The sequence below is a fragment of the Sapajus apella genome, unplaced genomic scaffold (genome assembly GCF_009761245.1).
Source record: "Sapajus apella isolate SASKATOON/1434 unplaced genomic scaffold, GSC_monkey_1.0 scaffold11, whole genome shotgun sequence".
In the NCBI taxonomy this organism is placed as follows: Eukaryota; Metazoa; Chordata; class Mammalia; order Primates; family Cebidae; genus Sapajus; species Sapajus apella.
This window is the reverse complement of record NW_022436951.1, coordinates 10,938,250-10,960,743: the sequence shown is the minus strand read 5'-3', so window position 1 is coordinate 10,960,743 and position 22,494 is coordinate 10,938,250. Positions and strand designations below refer to the sequence as shown.

Below are 22,494 nucleotides of genomic sequence, written 5' to 3'. Positions count from 1 at the left end.
TAAAAGTTGTAAACCCTCCTCCTTCCCCGGGCTCTCTCAAATCTCAAACACACACAGAAAATTGAATATAGTATTGGGAGGTTTTGACTTCCCTGAAGTCTGTTCACTAACTTCTTAAAGGTTCCACTAACCCCAAGGTGAGAGCACTTGGTTTAAAGTGTGGCCTGGCTTAGAATCATGATTTCTCTCCTATTCTAACGATTCGAAGAATCGATGTGACTTGAGTATCAGTCTTTCCCCTTCTCTTATTAGCCAATTAATTGTTAAGCGGATTCCTTCTACAAAACACTCACTGCTTAGGGAGAGGTAAGTTCAATATTTGCAGCTGATAACTTGATAAACAGCCACCAGATGAAAGTCGAAAATCTGCTTAGAAATAAAGAGATTTGAAAAAGTATAGATGTTACTAGAGTGTAGTCAAAATGTCTAGTAAAGTCAATTCTTTGTCAATTGAAGGTCTAGGGTCACAACTGGCAACAGAGGTAGAAAAACAGGATCTATTCCACATAGAATATGCTTCTTGAATTTTATTATTTAAAGAGCAAAATAAAAGGAAATAATGCACATTCACGAAAGTCAAGTTTTCCATTAAATAGATGAAAAATCCAATACTTCGTAATAAAGAACATCCAGCTAAAAACAGATCAGTAAAACAACAACAGCTATTTGACTCTGCATTTTATTTCAATGAGAACACTTCATTCATTGTCTATAGGAAAACTGGGCTAGGTCTCAACAGACAACAGTCACAGTTACTGGGCAAGTAAATACTCCACGCTTGTGTGCCCTCCTTTATTTCTTTATGTCTTCAGTCTCTTCTGGCTCTCTCTCTTGATGCTCTCTTTCCCACCTCATTTCTTTTAACTCTTGTCTGTACTTCCGTTCAATGAACCGCTTCTGATGGGCCATCTGGGGAAAATTATCTGACACAAGGAGATAAATTTTATACTTAATAAAGGATAGCCACTAGAACAAAGAATGATGCAACTAAACAGACACACAAACATACATGCATATGAAATATCCATAAGTGTATTTTGTAAGGCACAAGAAAGAAAATTGTTTTCTTCCTTTATTCTTTCATCACTCAAAAACATATTGGAAGTCTGGATGAGCACTCCTGATTGTAAATTTCAATATCTGATGTGAACTTGGGTATAACAGGTAACAAACATACAGAAATGTCAAAACACAGACGTATGGCTTGGGAATGGTACCAAGCAGGTGCTTTGGCATCACTCTCCCAGCAACGGGTGACTTTCGGGGAGAGATGAAGGGATACAGTAAAATGGAGTCACAGTTTTTGAAAAGCTCAAACTAAAAACTTCAAACAAATGATATCATCACACCATTATTTACCAAGAATTAAAGTTTCAGAAAAGAGCAAAGAAAGATCAGGTGGACAAAAAGAGGCCACTTTCTAAGTCATTATGTCTGATAATTAATTTTTAAGTTTGCGATGACAGGCCCAAAGCTGTATTTTCAAAAGTAACTCAAGTAGAAAACTTAGTTGGTTGACGCAGACACATAACCTCATGTTTTAAACACATGAAGAATCTAAGATGTGGGAGAGCATGGCATCCCTGGAGGCGAATTCATTGATTTGCTTTAAGGATGATGAGTAATGAAGTGGACCTACATATACAGCAGTCCCCATATATAGCAGTCCCCTCATCAATTATCTGACTCTCCATGGTTTCATTTACCTGTGATCAACCATGGGCCAAAAATAGGTGAGTAACATACAGTAAGACATTCTGAGAGAGAGAGCAGGAGACAGCAGGCACAGCGTACAATCAAGGGTACATGGCACACAACTTTTATTACAATATGTTTTTATTGTTCCATTTATTTAGTTATTAATCTGTTCCTGTGCCTAATTTATAAATTTCATCTTTCAATTACATTTTGCATGTGTAAGAAAAGTACAGTCTATATAATATTCCATTTTATATGCAGTTTTAGGCATCCACTGGGGTCAGGTATCCCCCATGGATAAGGGGAGACGACTGTATAATACATCCTAAATTCTTTTTTCCCTCTTAATTATATAGTATACCATCCTCACACCAGATTAAAGAAGGAACAGGGTAGTAGGAAAAGAATCTGAAAGACAGGTGGGGAATCAGCAAAGACCCTGGTACGTCTCAGAGTCAGAGACTGGTCGATTGATTATTTATTTATTTATTTATTTAGAGATCGACTCTCACTCTGTCACCCTGGCTGGAGTGCAGTGGTGCGATCTCAGCTCACTGCAGCCTCTGCCTCCCAGGTTCAAGTGATTCTCTGCCTCAGCCTCCTGAGTAGCTGGGATTATAGGTGCGTGCCACCACACCCAGCTAATTTTGTATTTTTAGCAGAGATGGTGTTTCGCCATGTTGGCCAGGCTGGTCTCAAACTCCTGGCCTCAGGTGATTCTCCTGCCTTGGCCTCCCAAAGTGCTGGGATTACAGATGTGAGCCACTGCACCCAGCCCAGAGAAAAGAGAAATATGATATCTGTATTCTGGAAATAAAACAGTAACAAAATCCTATTCCAAAACTGATCAAATTGATTCTTTATGTAAGTTTCAAATATAAGTACTTTAAAAAAAATACATCCCATGAAGTTAGCTGTAAAGCAAGTTTCTACAAAATGAACTCTATTCCGTCAGTAAACTCTACTATAAAATCAAATTTGCATTTGAAAAACACAACTCAGATTTAACTATTGATAAAACTTTTAAAATATATCCTTATAGCCTTTTTCCTATGAAGTTATACTACATATATATGCAATGTAAATTTGTGTATATACATATATACATGTATGTGTGTATATATGTGTGTATATGCCTGTATTCACACACACGTATATATACATACAGGTATTGTTCGACTTACGACCTATGCAACTTACGACCATTCGACTTTACGACCACAATTGCTAGCCATGACTGCTCAGCATCTGGCAGCGCAAACATTGCCCAGCTGGGCGTATGACAGTGTGGACCAGCTTCCGGCAGCACTACCATCTCCGCGTGCACCATTTCAACTGTTATCCCAGACTCAGTACAGCAATTTGTGTTTTGTGTCTTGGATATTATTCATCAAACCCCTCCCAAGATGTCTATCAAGAGGAAATTGTCTTTGTCTACGCCTCAGCCTGCCAAGAAGGAAAGAAAGGCCATCGATCTCAACACAAAAATGAAGGTAATTAAGCAGTACGAAGGAGGAAAGAAAGTGAATGTGATCGCACGTGATACGAAGTTATCATACTCGACTGTGTCGACGATTTTGAAAGATAAAGAAAGAATTCGTGAAGCTGTGAAAGGTTCTGCACCCAGGCGATCAAGAGTTATAACAAAGCAACGAAGCGGGCCCATCCACGAAATGCAGAAATTGCTGTATGTGGATGGAAGATCAAATTCAAAAACGGCCAATAAAATGTTTCATACATGTTTATATATTTTGATATGTTTTGCAATTGGGAAAATGTTTCCTATGGTATTTTTTACACCTGTATTTTGTATATTTGTATGCACCTGTATTTTGTAATTTTGTACGTTTTGCAAATATTAAACCAGTTGTACTGGTAATGCAGTGTTTTACTTAAACCTGAAGAATGTAAAAATAAGAAACAAAATGGTGTAGAGATGATACAAATGGCATAAAATGAACAAAGAAAATTATGATATATAACAATAATGAAAGAAAATTATGATAAAATATGACTTAAAGATTTTTTATAACATCATTTCACAGTACTGTACATACAGCCTACTCAACTTACGACCAAATCGTGTTACGACCGGTCTGTCGGAACCAATCGTGGTCGTAAGTCGAGCACTAGCTGTATATATGTATATGTATATATACGTATACATATATGTGTGTGTGTATATATATGCCTGTACACACACACACACCCCTAGACACTGGAACATTTAAAATCATTTACCTATCTACTCATTGGGAAAGTACAGTATAGGTATGTATTTATGGGTATACTTTTTTACACTTATTCTAGTATAAGCATTTTCCCATATAGGAAGCATTGGTAAACTGCTATCCACAGGCCAAATACAGCTATCCATCTGTTTTTATAAATAAAGTTTTATTGGTAGACAGACACTCCCATTAAACAGACACACCTGTTAGTTTGCATACTATCCAGGCCAGTGGGCTATGATGGCAGAGTTGAAGAATTGTGACAGAGACTATGGTCTGGGAAATCTGAAAGGCCTACTATCTGGCCCTTTACAGAAAATGTTTTCTAACCTGGGATATACCACAATTTACTAAACAATTTCCTACTCTTAAACACATAGTTTGATTTTTTTTTTCGTGCTATTACAAATCAAGTTGTCATGATTCTCATGGTACAAACTTTTGTGGGGGAAGGGAAGAGACAGTATCTCACTCAGTTGCCCAGGATGGAGTGCAGTGGCATGATCATAGTTCACTGCAGCCTCAAACTCTTGGGCTCAACTGATCCTCGGGCCTTAGCCTTCCAAGTAGCTGGCACTACAGGTGCATGCCACCAAGCCTGGCTAATATTTTTTGTTTTTGTTTTAATTTTTTGTAGAGACAGGGACTCACTATTTCCCAGGCTGGTCTCTAACTCTTGGCCTCAAGTGATCCTTCCGCCTTGGCCTACCAAGGGTATGAACTTCTTTAAGGACCTGCTACATACTGCCAAGTTGCTTTCCAGTAGTTTAAACAAACAACTCACTCCTCCTAGTATGGATATGCAAGACTGTCTCAGAATAGGTGCTCTCTCCAGAATTGTTTTATAATTGAAAACAAACAAAAATTTCACTCTGTCTACAAATTTATATATACAATGGACGAAGCTCCCAATAGCCAACTTAAAACTCTCAGTGAACAATCCATGGATGCTTGACCCTGGCAGTACCAGCTTCTGTTCCCACCAACCTCTCTGCCCCCAGCAGGAAGGTCTGTCTGCTGATTGCCACTTGGCTCTTGGCCTGCTTGCCTTTCCTGGAATCTCTCCCCTGCCTGAGGATTCTGGGCCTCTTCACTTCCAGCTTCCTGCACTTTGCTGTCTCCCGCCTCATTTGGCGGAGTACTTGAAGCAAAATAGAATCGCGTTGTCATGCGGTGCCCACAGGTTCTGCTGCTCAGCACAATCGACCTCAGAAGAAAAATCCCTTGCACATAAGCCTTCAGTTTACAAAAGACCATGCAGTTTCCTACAAGGTCAATCATGTAATTGAAGTTTCTTCAACCTACACATCCCACTCCTGGGAACCTATTCCACAGAACTAAAAAGAACCAATATATAACATTTATTGGTGGTGATGATTAAAAAAAAAAAACCAGTATCCACCAATAATAAAAAGGCTGAATAAAATATAGCACATCTATAGCAGAAAATATTATGTAGCCACTAAGAATGAATTGGAACTGTTTTCTATAATGTGCAGGGCTGCTCATGATATATTAGTGAGCAAAAAAGAAAGGTGTAGAGAAGTGTGTAAAAACAGCCCATTCAATGAAACAACGGCCAAAAACAAAAAAGAAAAAACTTTCACATGTATACTGTTACAAGATTTTGGAGAATAGAGAATGTATGAAAGAAAACACAGGCTGGGTATGCTCATGCCTGTAATTCCAGCACTTTGGGAGACCGAGGTGGGTGGACCATCTGAGGTCAGGAGTTTGAGACCAGCCTGGCCAGTATGGTAAAACCCCGTCTATTAAAAAATACAAAAAAATTAGCCAGGCATGGTAGCAGGCACCTGCAATCCCAGCTTACTGGGGAGGCTGAGGCAGGAGAATCACCTGAACTCAGGAGGCGAAGGTTGCAATGAGCCAAGACCGTACCATTGCACTCCAGCCTGGGCGACAGAGGGAAACTCTGTCTCAAAAAAAGAAAGGAAAGAAAAGAAAGAGAAAGAAAAAGGAAGGAAGGAGGGAGGGACGGAGGAAGAGGGGAAGGAAGGGAGGGAGGGAGAGAAAGAAAGAAAGGAAAGGAAGAAAGAAAACACAGTAGGTTTTTCACACAGGTTACTTGCACCAAGAGTAGGACTCTAAGCAAAAAAGGAAAATGCAAATCAAAAAGCACTCAGGAATACTTTCATTTTTAAATATGAGCCCATTTTAGAATGTCTCACATTCTACTATATTCTCTGAAGAAAACAAGATCACATTTTATCAGTACTTACCATTTTTCTCCTTCCTCATTTTCTTTCCATAAAACACTCATTATATTATGAAGATAATTATAGAAAAAGAAATAGGCTTACATTTTTCAAGTGCGTCCATTGCCGCTCCCATTTCCGCTTGCTGAATACTATTAAATAAAAGTAAGATACACTTTAATTTCAAGATTCTTTTTTTTCAAAAATGCAAGGTACGGCTACAAATTTTTCAGGCTGATTGTCATGTTTGGTGCATAAAATCTCCTCTGATTATTTCCACTGTCACACAATGAATTGCACAGATAGGAATATACACAAGAGCATGCAGAAATGCCACTGATCTGCACAAAGCATCCTTAAGTTATTCACTCCACATTTTAATACTGCAATAAAATGCCTTCCATTTATATTAGGTCTGAAGTATTTCATACTTAAGCTTGAATACCTTCCCTGTAAAGTTTAAAGCAGAAAAGAATAAAATATATATAGAGAGAGAGACAGGTTTCAAATCATTTCTCAGTTTAAGATATAGACTAGAGGGTTCAAAGAAAGGTGATAATATACATAATTTTTTTCACCTAAAGATGCTAGCATTTTCACATAGCTCAGGTAAGTAGTAGTAAATCAAATGTCTAACAGGGCTGGGTGCAGTGGCTCATGCCTACAATTCTAGCACTTTGGGAGGCCGAGGTGTTCAGACCACTTGAGGTCAGGAGTTCAAGACCAGTCTGGTCAACATGGCAAAATCCTGTCTCTACTAAAAATACAAAAATTAGCCAAGCATGGTGGCGTATGCCTGTAATCCCAGATTCTTGTGCCTCGGCCAAGGCACAAGAATCACTTGAACCTCGGAAGCAGAGGTTGCAGTGAATAGAGATCACGCCACTACACCCCAGACTGGGTGACAAAGTGAGACTCTATCTCCAAAAAAGATAAAAGTATAACGGCTGTGTCATGTGCAACATGACACATTCTACATGCACAGCTTGCGTCAAAGTGCACTCTTCTGGGTAACTAAAACTAGGCAGACCTTCTAACCAGGTAGTGTGGTTTTCTCAAGGTAGCTAAAGCCCCCTGAACAATGGAATTCCCACTGTCCAGGGCTGATTCAGGGCTTGGCTTTGAGACAATGAATGTGGGTACATTAATCCTTGGAATTCACTTTGCTACTACTCTTGAACATTTTATTCTCTGAGTTAAAAAAGACAGATGATTGAGTTTGGAAATGCCAGTTAGGGAATTACACACATAGGATGTTCATTCAAAGCAATTCCAGGTAATTTCGTCTCCTACCTTGGTCCTTTCCCACAGCCTATTCTTTCTCCCTTGAAATAAACAGCCACAGTGTAGGTTCGGGCATGGGATGGGCCCACTGTCTGCAGCGTCCTGAAAGGGACAGGAAAGTATGTTAATTACAGTAAAGTGTTGTTTATCATGGCTACTATGTAACTATGAGGAAAACTGTGTACTTACTGCCGAGACAGAGGAAAGTAAAATAACCGGGAATGTGAAAATGGAGGAAAGGTACAAAAAGGTAAGTTTTTGACTTGCTAACCCGACAAATATCAAGAACGTTTGAAGTAGAAATTTTTTTAAATTCTGCATTGCATTTTAATATTTCTTCCCAAAGTAATATAAACAACATCTAAAGGCTAACAATGAAGTGTAAAATATTTTTAAAGAATTTCTAAGTGTGCATATTCACAAACTTTTATCATGAAAAGTTCAGAGCTCCAGTCTATTGGTTTTCAGTGCTAACCACAGCCCAAAACAATAAATATTGGGGTAATACACCTCAAGCCACATTGAATGCTTTCACGTCTTTATGGATTCTTTCTAATGTCTGGTATCTTATCTAAAAGATCAGAAAACATATTTAATTTCTGAAATATCTGAGATCATTTCAAAGGTATGCTATAATGCCAAGTACATAACACAATCACCAAAAAAACAAAGCTCCAGGTACTCTGATTTTTAATGACATGGTGCAGATTTCAAATGCAGTAAAACTGATAACTTCATGGAAAAGGGAAATTAAAAGTAGCCAACAAAGATAATGCAATGAACACAGTAATCTTGAAAAAAAACCATGTAAAACAACCCCATCATCTTGATAAAAAGAACAAACTCATCTTGGACTTTCATTTGGGGGATTTATGAGAAGGGAGCATAGCAATTTCCTCTGTGTTCATACACTCGAGATGAATGTGCACCAGTGGCTTCTTTAAGGTAGTACTTATTACAGTAATCATGCATGTGCTATGGAAAGTTTAGCGTCCTCATTTTATTTATTTAAACTTAATTATCACTCTGATGAGGAAATGCTATGAGCCTTTCATAGAATACAGTTTGGATATTCATTATGCTTATTAGGCACATATTAAAGTGCTATTTCTAAACATTTGGGACTTTTTCCCCCCAATAAATAAAGGAAATACTGTTTAACAGTGACAGCTTCTGGCTGTAATTTATAGCAGCTTGCTGTGGGGTGACTCACCCTGTTCTTCTGGCCTTAGTTTTTCTTTAGCAAAAAGGCCTATAAAGTGCTGTGACTGTTAAATAAAAACATGTGAAAGGACTGAAAATTCCTAACTGCCTAACGTTTTTCCTTGTGTATTTTGAAATTTGAGAAAGTCCAAAGGGGAGCTTTTACTCGCTACAGAACACACACACACGTGCGTGCTTGCACATGCGGATACATCCACACGGGTGAAACGGCTTTGAAACAATCTTTAAACATCCTTAACATCATTTACCCAGACAATACCTTGAGATGCAACTCACCTATTTCAATAATCCTTTCATTTTGTAATTCCACTTTGAAAGCATCTTCTTAATCAACCTGTGTGTGCCTCAAGATAATTACTCTACTTCAGAGCTGAACCTCCTGTTTTGATCAAAACGGGTATGAAGCAGTGCAGTGACCCACTGCTCGCCTACATTCCTTTTTAATGACTTTTGGCTGCCACTCAAAGGATAAAGATATTTGAAGTTCATGATGGCTTTGATACACATTCTGAGAAGAAAAATTCCAAGTTGAACCCAATAGGGGTTCAAGGGGAAGTGCAGAAAGGCACTCAAATATTGCTACAAATATTCATACATGATCTTCTCATCTAGAGGCACAGCCCAGCAGAGGTTACAAGCAAGAAGACAAATATAACAATGTATCTAAAAATCACTGAATCCAAATTTTCTTTTTGATGTCATCATCTTAGTTTGTCTCCCTACCAGGCAGTAGTTCACAGAGAATTTTAGGAATGGGAGAGAGCAGAGAGATAGGGGATTGGGAGCCACTTACTGCAGCTAAGACTGAGAGATAGCGAGTTTCCCTGTGAGGCCAGAGCCACATTGACAGTAAAGAGTCTCAATCCTGGGTTCTGGTCGTGATCACCCCACAGTGACTCGTTTTCAAGGCAATGGAAAGTCAACTCTAAGCACGCTGGATCCAATGGCCTGCCAGTAGCAAGTACTTACTTGTACAGAGGAATGTCTGGCTCTTTTCCTTCCGTCCTAAGTGTCAAACAACACTGCTGAAGCTGGGATTTGGGGTCATTCCAATCCTGATTCAAAATGAACTCCTGTGGAAGTCCCCAAAAACTATTTTAGTAACGGGTTCTGGGATCACCAAACATAACGCAGATCACTAAATCAAACTTTATATGAGCTTACTTTTAATCGTGGAAAGAAGCAGACATTCATGAAAGTATGAACATATTCCAAATCCTTATCAATGTACAGCGCTGCAATAAATGCTGGGGAAAAAAGAATTCTTTAAAATAAACCATGATCATTGCCATTTATCAGAAAGACTAAGAGACCTAGACTTTTAAGCAAAATTTGAGTAACAGTTTCAACTTCCAGGCCCTCTTTATTTTTTAGCATTACAATTTCATCTTATTCTACTTTTTATCATTAATATCAGACGCAGCAAGAGATGTGTAAGATACAAATCATAGAGTACAAAGACCAAACTGCATTTAGCTAAGGACTAAATGAATACTTTACAAGGTACAAAGAATGCCTCTGTGTATTGGGGAAAAAAAATGGGATCTGAGCACCCAACCCTGTTATCATCAAATCAGTCAAAATACCACTTGAAGATTAGATATGATGCCAGAATACACACATCCTTGGGTCTCGCTTTTTCAACACCAATCCTAAGATCCCGTTTTATAAGGATTCAGTGTTAAATTTTATGAACAGAAATGGGACAATTTATAAATTCAATCTGGATTTATTTAAAAAAAGAAAGAAAAACTTAATACTGATCTTAATGACAACAATATATCAAATTTTGCGTTCATAATTGGTGATCCCCTAGGATGACCTCATTTAAAGGGATCTTAACAAAGCAAACAAATGGTGCATTTTCAAAAGAAGGAATAAAAATAGCTTTCATTGAGCTAAAAAAAAATTCAATGAGAATGATCTCTCAATTTAATTTTTATGTGATTTTCATCTTTAAATTACTTTTCTTTCATTGCAAAAGAAGTTCTTTTAAGTTCCTTAGTCAGAATGCCTTTGCGCTTTGTAAATAAGCTGGTTTTGCATGGTAGACTTTGATACTTGAATATAATTCCAATTGTCAAAAATACCATAACATTCAAAAAAAAAGTTCTAAGGCTCAGTGAATGGCCCACTTATTTTGAAGTAATACAAACAATACAACTATGTATATAATCCTTTCGTTAACTATAATAGGATTATTTACAATGCTACCAGACCATGTCGGAAACTGCAAAAGATGACATTTGTCCATGGAGCTTTGCGCTTATTCAAAACAATGGATAATCGTTTTAGTGTTTAGTGAATAAATTACCCTTCTTTCTTCTGTGCCCCTATGTGAAGGCTGCTGGGTGGCAAAAAGGCTCTGACTGACAACAACTGATCTTCATATTCTATTACGTACTGTTTCACACAAAGGGACATGGGAGCTGAGTGTTAGGGTGGAGAGGTATGTGTTGGGGGGTACCACTGAGCATAGATTAAACATAAAATTCATTATTCACATGCCTTAGTTTCAAATTATTTTCCTTCAGAAAGGCTTTGGTAAAAAGCATAAATAAAAATTAAAATCGCAAAAAAGGTTTCTTTAGCCAGAACTTAATGAGGATGGACTTAAACTTTGAACCTGTAGGTTGAGAGAAGAGTGAGTGGCACTCACATTCCAAAAGGTCCGCCAAAGTCTTGGTGCGAAGGGCCACGGGCCGCTTGGTCTTGTCGTTGGTTATGGCGTACTCCTGCATGCCCAGCTCCTCCGCTACCTTGGCCTGAGTTCTATTATTCACCAAAGAGCTTCGTAACAACTGCCCGAAAGGAATGGGGTACATTGAGAACACATGTCACTTTTGACCTCTCTTACTCCGGGTTGGACCCAACCAACCTGAGAGCATCACACTGACAGGGGCAGCAAAATAAGTGAGGTCTGCGTCCTCAACCATCATCCCAATGACAGTGACATGCTCCACACCCATCTACCTTCTCCTTAATCACGTACTCCACTCTGCTATCCTGGATTTTACCTTACTGCCATTTAAATAGCTCATTTACTTCTTTAGGGGCATTGGACAGGGCTGTGGTGGGGGTGAGGGGATGTATAATATGATTTAAGATTCTAATAAGTGTAATGCTACTAAATGAGGAAGCATTAAGCGTTTTAAAATCAATATTCTGGAAGTATAACTTACATTCAATAAAATGCACCCATTTTCAGTGTACAGTTAGGTGAGTTTTGAAAACTGTGTACATTTTTATCACTCCAAACAAAGTCCCAGCATCCCCATGCAGTGCATCCTTCCCCAACCCTGACCAGGCAAACCTGGCCTGCTTTCTGTCACTGTACATTAGTTTTAAAGGATTATTTTTTTAAAGTCTAAAGTAAGCTTCAAGTTTCATGGCATTGATGCTAATTTTGATATTATAGGACTTAAGGAAGTGATGTTTAAATAAGTATTATGAAAGGATTTAAATTATTTAGATTTTTACTTTTATTATAATTTTAAAGATTTATGGCATCTAGCTTGAGTCTCAGGTTTTCATAGTGATATCTTTTATTTTTCTTTTTTTTGAAACAGGCTCTTGCTCTGTCACCTAGGCTGGAGTGCAGTGGCATGCCATCTTGGCTAACTGCAACCTCCACCTCCTGAACTCAGGCTATCCTCCCACCTTAGCCTACTGAGTGGCTGTAACTACAGGCACCCACCATCACACCCAGCTAATTTTTGTATTTTTTTTTGTAGAGACAGGGTTTCACCATATTGCCTAGGCTGGTCTCAAACTCCTGAGCTTAAGTGATCTACTCACCTTGACCTTCAAAAGTGTTGGGATTACAGGCATGAGCCACCACACCCGGCCCATACTGGTATCTTTTGTCTTTAATCTAATTAAAGTATGATTTTCATATTTCAACTTTAGGAATTCAAAACAAAAATTTCTACTAGGAATTTCAACAGACAGCTAAGAATTATCCAGCTAGTAACATTACATGCTGCATGAAAATTATGCAACGAATCCATTATAGAAGTGTCCATAAAACAAGTATGGTTTAGGCATTTAACACTCATTAACCACTCACTAGGGAAGTGGAGGGGAGGACAGCTGGGAGCAAGTGGGTAGATACAAAGATGGGAACTCACCACACAAAAATGGAACATAATCATCCCTAGTTCTCTAAGATTTGGTAGAATAATGCATCTACAACTACAACTTTTCTTAGAACACGTATAACCAATTCTTGGTCTATTAAAAAACTTCCTGCTAAGAAACATTCCTGAAAACAGGGCCAAGGAGCTGGAAGCAGCTGTGAGTTGTGCTGGTATTCCACTCCCTGCTGTTCCGTGTCACACTTTCTTTATTAGATGCAAGTTTTATGCTCTGTGGCTCCATGGTGTCAACAGAGCTTATGAAAATCAAGATTTATTTCCAGTGTCTGATAGTGAATCCTTGACAATAGATAAATAAGAAACAATATGTTCTTAATTTGTCTGACAATGATTCATGAAGCAGAAATATAACTTGATCTTCATAAGCCATGCTTGCCGTTGAATTTCAGACTATTACTCTTTGCCTGTCTCTGCTTCCCTTCCTCCTCCTCTCTCCCTCTTAACCCCATCTTTTCTTCAATATGGAGTTTCACTAAGATTAGCATCCACAGAGAAGCTCAAAATTAAAAGGCTAGCATATAACATTAATAGAAGAGTCAACCAATAAGGAAGCCCACTAGCCTAATATCTTGTAATTATGGAATAATTGCGCTGAAAGTTACGTATCTGTTTAGGTTTTGATTTCAAATAGGGATGAGGAGCTTTCCTAAAGGAGAGGCTATGGGGGAACAGGATGGCTACTATAGAAACAAGGCTGTGCTCAACAAGTTGGGTCCTCTCGGAATGGGAAGAAAACTCTTTAAGTTGTGTATATGGAACGTTCATGCCTCAGAAACAACATGAGCACACACAAATTATGACACATCCCTGACTGCCAGGTCCCAGCTGCCACCTTCCAGTGTCAGGGCCCCTCAGTGCTGTACAGTAACGCTGTCTGATGGGGAAGGAGGAAAGCAGTGAGGATGGAATGGAAACGCTTCCAGTTTTACTTCAGAAAAAGCCTGACAGGTCAGAAAGCAGAAGGGTGGCCCGTAATAAGTGAGATCTGTTAAGTTCTTGCCAAAAACCCAGAGCCTGAACCAAACGTCAGTGGGGGAGAAGGAAGCTATACATCATCCATATTCCCGTCGTCAGTTTAAATTTAGAAAATGAACTGAAAAGAGACAAGACCTTGCTCTTTACCTAGACAAGAAAGTCTGAATGGCAGTTCTCTAAATGACAACTTTCATACTTGTTCTTTGCTGAACTCTACTTCATAATGAATCATGTTATTTGCCAAAGAACACGACCCGGGGGATCAGCAAGAAAGAAAACCTGAGGTTACAGCAGTTCAGTGCACCAGTGGTAGAGGCCAATTACATGCCAGGCTCTGTGCTGACAGCTGAAGATCCTGAGAGGAGCAACGTCCTGCTGCTGTCCTCGGGAACTGACGCCCTCAGAAGCCGTGTCCAGACTGGCTGTTGCAATGCACTGTGGTGGCTGCAGTGCCAGCACAGAGACCGCAGGTACACGCAGGTGCTCCTCTAGACCTCAGCCTTCCACGGAGGCCTCCTAGAGGAGGGCTGACACCTGAGTAAAGCATTTCAGGGCCTCATCCACATGGCTGTAACACCAGAATCACCAGGTGCTTCCGAGAAGCTGGTGCCCAGGCTTCTTTCAAGAACCAAGGAATCAACATTTCTGGAGATGTAACTTTTGAAAAGATTCATGTGGGTGGATTCTGGTGAACACAGAACCAGAACTGGAAAAGACTGAGTCAGCCAGTGAGAGAAGGGTGGGGAAGGATTTCCAAGGAAGAGAGAACAAATGGAAGGGGCCATTACCCAGCAAGGTGACCACTAGGTGGACCTGGAGGAGAAATCAGAGCCAAGTGAGGAGAGCTGATGCAGTGGGGCTGGAGGCGATGTAAAGAAGCCTGTGCTTCTACACACTGGGGTCTGTTGGTGGGAAATAGGGGAGGACAGCGGGGGGTGGGGAGTGGGGAGAGATAGCATGGGGAGAAATGCCAGATATAGGTGAAGGGGAGGAAGGCAGCAAATCACACTGCCACGTGTGTACCTATACAACAATCTTGCATGTTCTTCACATATACCCCAAAATCTAAAATGCAATAAAAAAATTAAAAAAAAAAAAAAAAAAGAAGCCTGTGCTTCCCTGTAGGGAAAAGGAATCCCAAAAGGTATCAGATGGGGGCAGTTGCGAGGTAATTTTTTTTTTTAATTTTAGAAAGATTGTTTTGGAATCAGGATTTAAATGGGGACAAGAAGTTGAAAAGCCTGCAGATGGTGATGTTATAAATTACTATTTTACAAAGAGGATATATCTATTTATATATTTTAGTAGAAATCTAGAAAACAAACATGAAGCACCCAATTGAGCAGAAGACAGTTATCAGGCTATTCTGCAAACAATGCCTTGTGTTAGAGATAGCAAAAAGCAAAATACTTCGCACCAAGTTACTGGGTTCAAATTGGGGCTCTAGCACTTCCTAGCTAAGTGGCCCTGTCTAAGTTATTAAATCTCTCTGAGCCTCAGTTTCCTCATCTGAAATGGAGAATGTAGTGTCTAGCTTCCAGGGTTGTTTTGAGAATTAGAGTGAATGACATATAATCTAACTACAATGACTGGCATATAATAAACACAACAGAAATGTCCATAACAGCATCATCATAATTAGACAAGATATGTTTGCTCTCCAGTTACAGGGGAAAAGGTTCTAGAAAATTCTAAGAATTCCTCTGAATTTGTTTTCAATGCAAAATATTTTGGATACCTGTCCCATCCACTCACTGTCCTCAAAATTCTCCATTTTGGGCCAGGCACAGTGGCTAACACCTGTAATCCCAGCACTTTGGGAGGCTGAGGCGGGTGGATCACAAGGTCAGGAGTTCAAGACCAGCCTGGCCAACATAGTGAAACCCGTCTCTACTACAAATACAAAAAAATTAGCCAGGTGAGGCGGTGTGCACCTGTAGTCCCAGCTACTCAGGAGGTTAAGGCAGAAGAATCACTTGAACTCAGGAGGCAGAGGTTGCAGTGAGCCGAGATCGCACCACTGTACTCCAGCCTGGGCAACAGAGTGAGACTCCATCTCAAAAATAAATAAATAAAATTCTCCATTTTACCAGGTGCTAACCTGTCCTTTACAACTTTAAAAAAAAAAAAATGCTTCCAAAAAGACAAAGTTTAATTCGAAATCACCAGAAAAAACTAAGAAGGCTATAGTTAAAGCTCTCTGTAAACCTGAGAAAAGGGCTCCTGAATTCCTGGTGCAATGTCACAGACCAAGGTAAATATCCCACTTCTCAAATTCTGGTTTTGAGAATCCAGGATGTTTTCTATTATCCCAGCATAGCAGTGTTTCATAATTACTTTAAACTTTCATAAGAAAAAGATTTATTCGTTTAAATAAAACACACATATTGACAATCTTCCTTCAAGTTCCCTATTTCACTCTTGAATCGAAGAGGAAAAAACACAGTTGGGGGATGAGCTACCGAAGAGGGCCACCTAGTGTAAAATAAGCAGACTGAGATTTATGATTTCGAGGGCTTTAATATAAGAACACGGGGTGAAAGCAGAATATACTATTGAAAGTGACAGTGATATGCCACACAGGTCTATCATACCAAGAGTGGTGGCCAGATGGTCTCCACTTCCCGTGATAACTAAAGAAAAGGTACATAAATGCTAGCAGGCAAATACAGGTCAGATACAAAGAGCCAAATTATGTCAGTGACAGGAATCCTCAAACAGGAGGCTGTGGAGTCTATCTTCTCAACAAGATCTTTTAGATAAAATACCTGCTTGTCTGAATGATTTATGCTCAGTATTGTGTGGAAGCAGCAGGGCAGGATTAGATCACTCGTTCTCCAGCTTTTTATCTGTAATCCTTGCTCTCTTTCCCATTATCCAAAATCATTAAAAACAAACAAAAACTGTAGGTTCATCGCCACTGTAGTGCATCCACCATTGGGTTCAGTGCCTTGCACACGGTAGGCATGGAGATGAGCAAATATTTTTAGCACACAGAAAACGCCAAGAAAGAGGAATGATACAGAGGAGAAAACTCCGATGGCTTAAGATTTACAAGTGTCACATGACAGACATTCTGGCCTGTGTAAATGCTTTGAGGCGTTCTCACAATTTACCTTGACCCTACTGTATAGACCCATCCTAAAAACCAAAAACCTCAGCATATGAAACAGAACTTCTTCCCTCTATTGCCCAAGGCAAACTTGGTTATCCCTGAACAATTGGATAAGCCTGACATTCCTTCCCAAAGGGGCCTTTTTGAATAGCCAACTTATAGAACAGGATGTTTTTCCCCATCAGCATTCAAAACTGGAAAACCGTATCACATTTGCTCAATTGTCCTTATTCCCTGGTAAGTGTGCAAGGGAAAGGCTCAAAGCTAATTAATGCCTCCCAATGTGAATTACTGTAGCTGTGTGCTCTTTAATCACAATAATGAATCATTTGCCATCCCCCCACCAATGCAACTGCCATAAGTAATCCTCTCCACATTTTAAATGAATTTTAATCCTTAGACATTCATAAGCCAGTTTGCGGCTTCTTCCCTTATACATAAAGCAACAGTCCACTTCCCTCCAGTGCCACCACCTCTTTCCCCTTGACTTAGCTGACTGCAAAATTGTCACTTTTATTTATTCAGCAAATACGTACCGAGCGCCTACCCATATACGCCAGGCACTGTTGAGCGCAGAGTGACGAACAAAAACATGCTCTCAAAGAACTTCTAGTCTAGTGGGGTAGGCAAACTGGAGTAAATGCCAGGAAGGAAGACAACACAGAATTTTGACAGGGGGGCGGGGGTGTGAGAAGGGTCAGGGAGTTTCCCCTGCATCCAGAAGTCACCCCAGAAAGGACATTTAAAGGAAGAGTAGAAGGTAACAGGCAAATGAGAGTAAGGGCTAAAACAGAACAGCTTCCGGGGGAGGAAGAGCATACACAAAGGCCGGCCAGCAGGAGGAGACCTGGAGAAGCACAAAGCAGCGGCCCAGCGCAGAGATGCAGAGCGAGAAGAAGAGCAAATGGTATGAGGCTGGGCAGGCGGGCAAGGCCAGACCCAGGGCTTTGCCTGTTCTTTAGAAATTATATGAAGAGCAACTGAAGAGAGTTAAGCTGGAATAGGATGATCATTCATTCAAAGCATACTTTCTGAGCTCTGATATGCCAGGTACTTCCCAGGGACCCAGGAATCAGGAATGGAGAAAACAAACAAAAACCCTGGAATTCATGGAGTTTACAGTCTGGTGGGAGAAGACAGATAGTAAACAAGTACATTACATGCTATATGCAAAGGAGGAGGAAAAGATAAGAGATTCCAGGCTGAGGAGGTGTGCTAGGGACAAAGGGAAACCGCTGCTTATTCATTCAGGGTAGGCTAAGGAAGGCCTTATGGATAAGATGACATCTGAACAGAGACTTGAAGGAGGTGAGCGATTTGGCTGTATGGATTACCAGGAGAACAATACTGCAGCCAGATGAAATAGCACAAGCAAAGGCCCTAAGGCCAGGGCTTGCTTTGTGTCCTGCAGGAACTGCATGGAGGCCAGTGTCAAGAGTCTACAAGACAGAGACAGGCAGCCAGGTCATAAAGGTGACTGTAACATCACTGTCTTTTACCTTTGAGGTGGGAAGATTTGGGAGGTTTTGTGCAGAAGAGGAATGTAATCTGGCTTCTCTTTAAAAAATGATCCCTCTAGATGTGCTTGAAAACAGACTGGGCACGGCGGATAACCAGTTGGGAGGTTATGGCTAATAATCTGAACGACAGTGGCTCAGACTGGGTCATAACAGCAGAGCTGGTGAGAAGCGGTCAGAATTTACAAAGAACTTAAACAAATTTACAAGAAAAAGGAAAGGGAAAAGGTCAAAGACACAAATTAGAAAGTGGTGTAAAAATATATTCAAAGCCATGAGACAGAATGAGATCACTTATGGAGCAGAAGTTGACAGAGAAGAGGTCTGACGATTGAGAACTCGACCACTCCAATAATAAGAGGTGGGGAGAGGAAGAGAAACAACCACTGGGGACTGAAGATGAATGGCTGGTGTCGTCACAGTGTAGTCACTGTAGATGACAGTCCAGTGCAGATTTGTTGTGAAAAGACTCCTTTGATAGCAGCATGTAAAATGGACTGGACAGAAGCATGAGTTGACATAGGAAGACCAGGGGAGGGAGCTGCAAAAATGACTTCCCAAAGGCCTGAGCCCTGGGGCTCTTGAAGGATTTCTGCCTGAGAAACTGTCCACCTCTCGAACAGAGTTCAAAAATGCCCATAAGAACAGCAAAGGCAAGCTTTTCAAATATTAGGATACATCCAGGAGAAACGTGGGGACTCCAGTAGCCCACTCCTCTCACGGGAAGATGGGCACAAACACAACCTTCAGATTCCTATCCTTTGCAATTTAATAAATGTCACTTCTTTCAACTGGGTCTCCATCAATCACTCTGTAACTGCGTGTGTGTGTGTGTGTGTGTGTGTGTGTGTGTGTATGTGTGTGTGTGTGTGTGTGTGTGAAAGACAGAGAGAGAGAGAGAGAGGAGAGTCTGGATCCGTCGCCCAGGCTGGAGTGCAGTGGTGTAATCACAGCTCAGGCGATCATCCCACTTCAGCCTCCTGAGTGACTGGGGCTACACATGCACGCCACTCTGCCAGGCTAGTTCTTTATTTTTTTGTATTTGTATGTCTGTCTGTCTGTCTGCATGTATGTATGTATGTACTTTGAGACAGAGTCTCATTCTGTCACCCACGCTGGAGTGCAGTGACGAAATCACGGCTCACAGGTTCAAGTGATTCTCCTGCCTCAGCCTCCCGAGTAGCTAGGACTCAGGTGCACGCCACCACACCCAGCTAATTTTTGTATTTTTAGTAGAGACAGGGGTTTCACCATGTTGGCCAGGATGGTCTCAATGTCTCAGTGATCCGCCTGCCTCAGCCTCCCAAAGTGCTGGGATTACAGGCATGAACCCCGACGCCTGGCCCAGTTTTTAATTTTTTTGTAGAGATAGAGTCTCACTATGTTGCATAGGCTGGTCTTGAACTCCTGGACTCAAGCAATCCTCCCAGCTGGCCTCCCAAAGTGCCAGGATTACAGGCATGAGCCATCATACCTGGCCCTTGTAGTGTTTTGATAGTTATGCAGAAATTAAAACTGCAGTGGTCCAGGTGAGTAAGGCTGGTAAGGAGGATGTGGGTGACAGAAAAAAGGTCATAAGGAAGAGGATAAATTAAACAAGTACTCGAGGAATAACACTGTCAGGGCTTATGAACGGACTAGGATATAGAAAAGGGAGATAAGACAGAGGCATCCTAGGTTTCTGACATGCAACACTGGATGGGTGGTGCCACCGTTCAATTACTCGGGGAATAGTGGACAAGGACCCAGGCAGGAGATTATAAATTCAGTCTTACACATGTGGAGACGTTGCAAAGGCAGCTGGGGCTGGAACTCAGAAAGGAGATAAAACTGAAGAGATCAGTTGAGAAGTCACCTTCCAGTAAGATGAAACTGATGGCACACATGGAGAAGCCTGGCAAGAGAGACTCTATTAAAATAAGAGAACATGGCCTAAGAGTGAGCGTTTTAGATATGGACTGTTTATTAACCGTGAGAATAAGATGTGTCAGCAAAGCAGGCCGAGGAAGAGGAGCTGAAGAGGTAAGAGGAGGGCTGAGCGTGGTGGTTCACGCCTGTAATCCCAGCACTTTGGGAGGCAGAGGCGGGCGGATCATGAGGACAATAGATCGAGACCAGCCTGGCCAACATGGTGAAACCCTGTCTCTACTAAAAATACAAAAATTAGCCGGGTGTGGTGGTGCATGCCTGTAGTCCCAGCTACTCAGGAGGCTGAGGCAGGAGAATCACTTCAACCTGGGAGGCAGAGGTTGCAGTGAACCGAGACTGTGCCACTGCACTAAAGCCTGGTGACGGAGTGAGACTGCGTCTCAAAAGAAAAAAAAAGAGGTAAGAGGAAAGTGCCCCATGACAGAAGCCAACAAAGTTTGTGTTTCAAGATGGAGGAGGGAGCAGCCATGTTAATGCTGATGGGAGTTGATATCTGCTAGAATCTGCGTTTAGCTTAAGATGGATCATTTTTGTCTTGCCATCAGATCTGCTGGTCCTGCTGATTTCTACCAAACCATTCTGTGAATGTAATTCAAAAAGCCTTCACATAGTTTTCTCATTTGTCAACACCATTCTAATAAGCTAGTCAAAAACTTTCTAATATTAAGACAGGAAGGCTCTTAAATACATTTTGGATAAAACTATACTTCCAAATCATTGAAGTGATTTTGGAAAGAACACAGAACCAGAGTCTCTTCTCTAGTCCTAGTTTTACCTTTCTCTAGATCACAGGCAGGACTCATGCCTTTCAGAGTGTTGGTTTCCTTACTGTTCCATGCTAGGCGTGGGGCGTGGGGTGGGAGAGGAATGTCTGCTGTGAGCAGGTGGGAAACAATCAACTTGGAACATCCCATCTCTATAAGATCCTAGAGTTCACAATTAATTTTGTAGGAATACCAGGGGAATGGTACGTGAGTATTTAATGTGTGTATTTAAAGCAAACATTTTCAAAAGTGGCCTCTGCGGGCCCTAAGATGAATTACTACCTCAAACCATTTAGTTGGTTTGGCCATTTCTCAGGCCAACCAGATCCTCTAACATGTATGAAGCGTCAGAGGATACTGAACATGCAATTTATTATCTAATGAACAGTGAGATACTAGACAATAGTTCTTTTCCCAAAAACGTTTGTATTTTCTTAAGAATTTTAATATTAAATCATGAAAAAAACACTCTCTTGTCCACCTAAAAACAGTTAACTTTAAATGGCAATCAAACTATTAACTTAAAATAAGAATACTGCTGATTCGTCAGCATTTATGATGGAACTCAATAGATATTCACTGAGTGAATGAATGCTAGGCTTAGAAATTCCACTGAAAAATGACATCTAAACAGCCAAGTCACCACATTCTCTCTAGTTCCAATATTTATGTCTCACATAAACTATTTCCAGGTTCACAGTTACAAAGATAAAAATCCAATTCTATTCAAAGCAGAACAAACATAAAAACTGTAGAGATGCAAAGTTTGAAAGACTTGTTATTTGTTTCAACATCATAAAGACAGACTGCACAAAGTATCTTGTAGTGTACTGATATTTTTTTTGCCCAATAAAGTATTTGCTTTCCAAGGTCCAGTCCTCAAGGTACTTCTCAAAGGTTACTCCTTGTGCCTTGAGAGATCATCATGATCACCTTCTGGATGTTTTGTTTCACCATTCCAGGACATCACTGATTGGTTTCACAGAGTAAAAACAGTTCACAGCAAAGAAAAAAGCTCACGAAAGTTTTATAAAATGAAACCAAAATAAGAGAGACAGGGGGACCATTTCACTCTGTTTATAAATCAAACCTGTCTCTGTAACTCCCTTTCAACTCTGCAAGGGTCTAACCAAACTAAGTCCCTAGGCCTCTCAGTCTTCTCATTTTTTTACGCCATGCCTTTTTGATCTGCAGTCCCAGTGTGTGTACTGCCCTTGCACAGACATTTCTTACCACTAAATCCCAATGGCCAAACCCTAACCATCTTTAAAGGCTCAAACATCGTTTTATACCCATGAAACTTTCTTTGAACTCTACAGATAAAAGAAACCTCGTATTTTCCTAAACTGCACAAGTGCAGCAATTTACCTAGGCTTCTTCATAA

General features: G+C 40.5%; 1 protein-coding gene across 7 annotated transcripts in view; it reads right to left on the bottom strand.

The window, feature by feature from the left end:
- Positions 1–512: 512 nt before the first annotated feature.
- Positions 513–22,494, bottom strand: part of DROSHA (drosha ribonuclease III) — a 140,132-nt gene continuing 118,150 nt past the window's right edge. For 6 of the 7 annotated variants that reach the window (XM_032279037.1, XM_032279040.1, XM_032279042.1 and 3 more), the window contains 6 exons: positions 11,313–11,454; positions 9,818–9,900; positions 9,623–9,726; positions 7,439–7,531; positions 6,251–6,297; positions 513–923 (listed from right to left, as the gene is read on the bottom strand). In XM_032279037.1, coding sequence (XP_032134928.1) covers positions 793–923; positions 6,251–6,297; positions 7,439–7,531; positions 9,623–9,726; positions 9,818–9,900; positions 11,313–11,454 — 600 coding nt within the window. In that variant the 3' untranslated portion in view covers positions 513–792. Of the gene's footprint in view, positions 924–6,250; positions 6,298–7,438; positions 7,532–9,622; positions 9,727–9,817; positions 9,901–11,312; positions 11,455–19,897; positions 20,312–22,494 lie in introns of those variants that run through there. The other variant, XM_032279044.1, reaches the window with a different exon arrangement.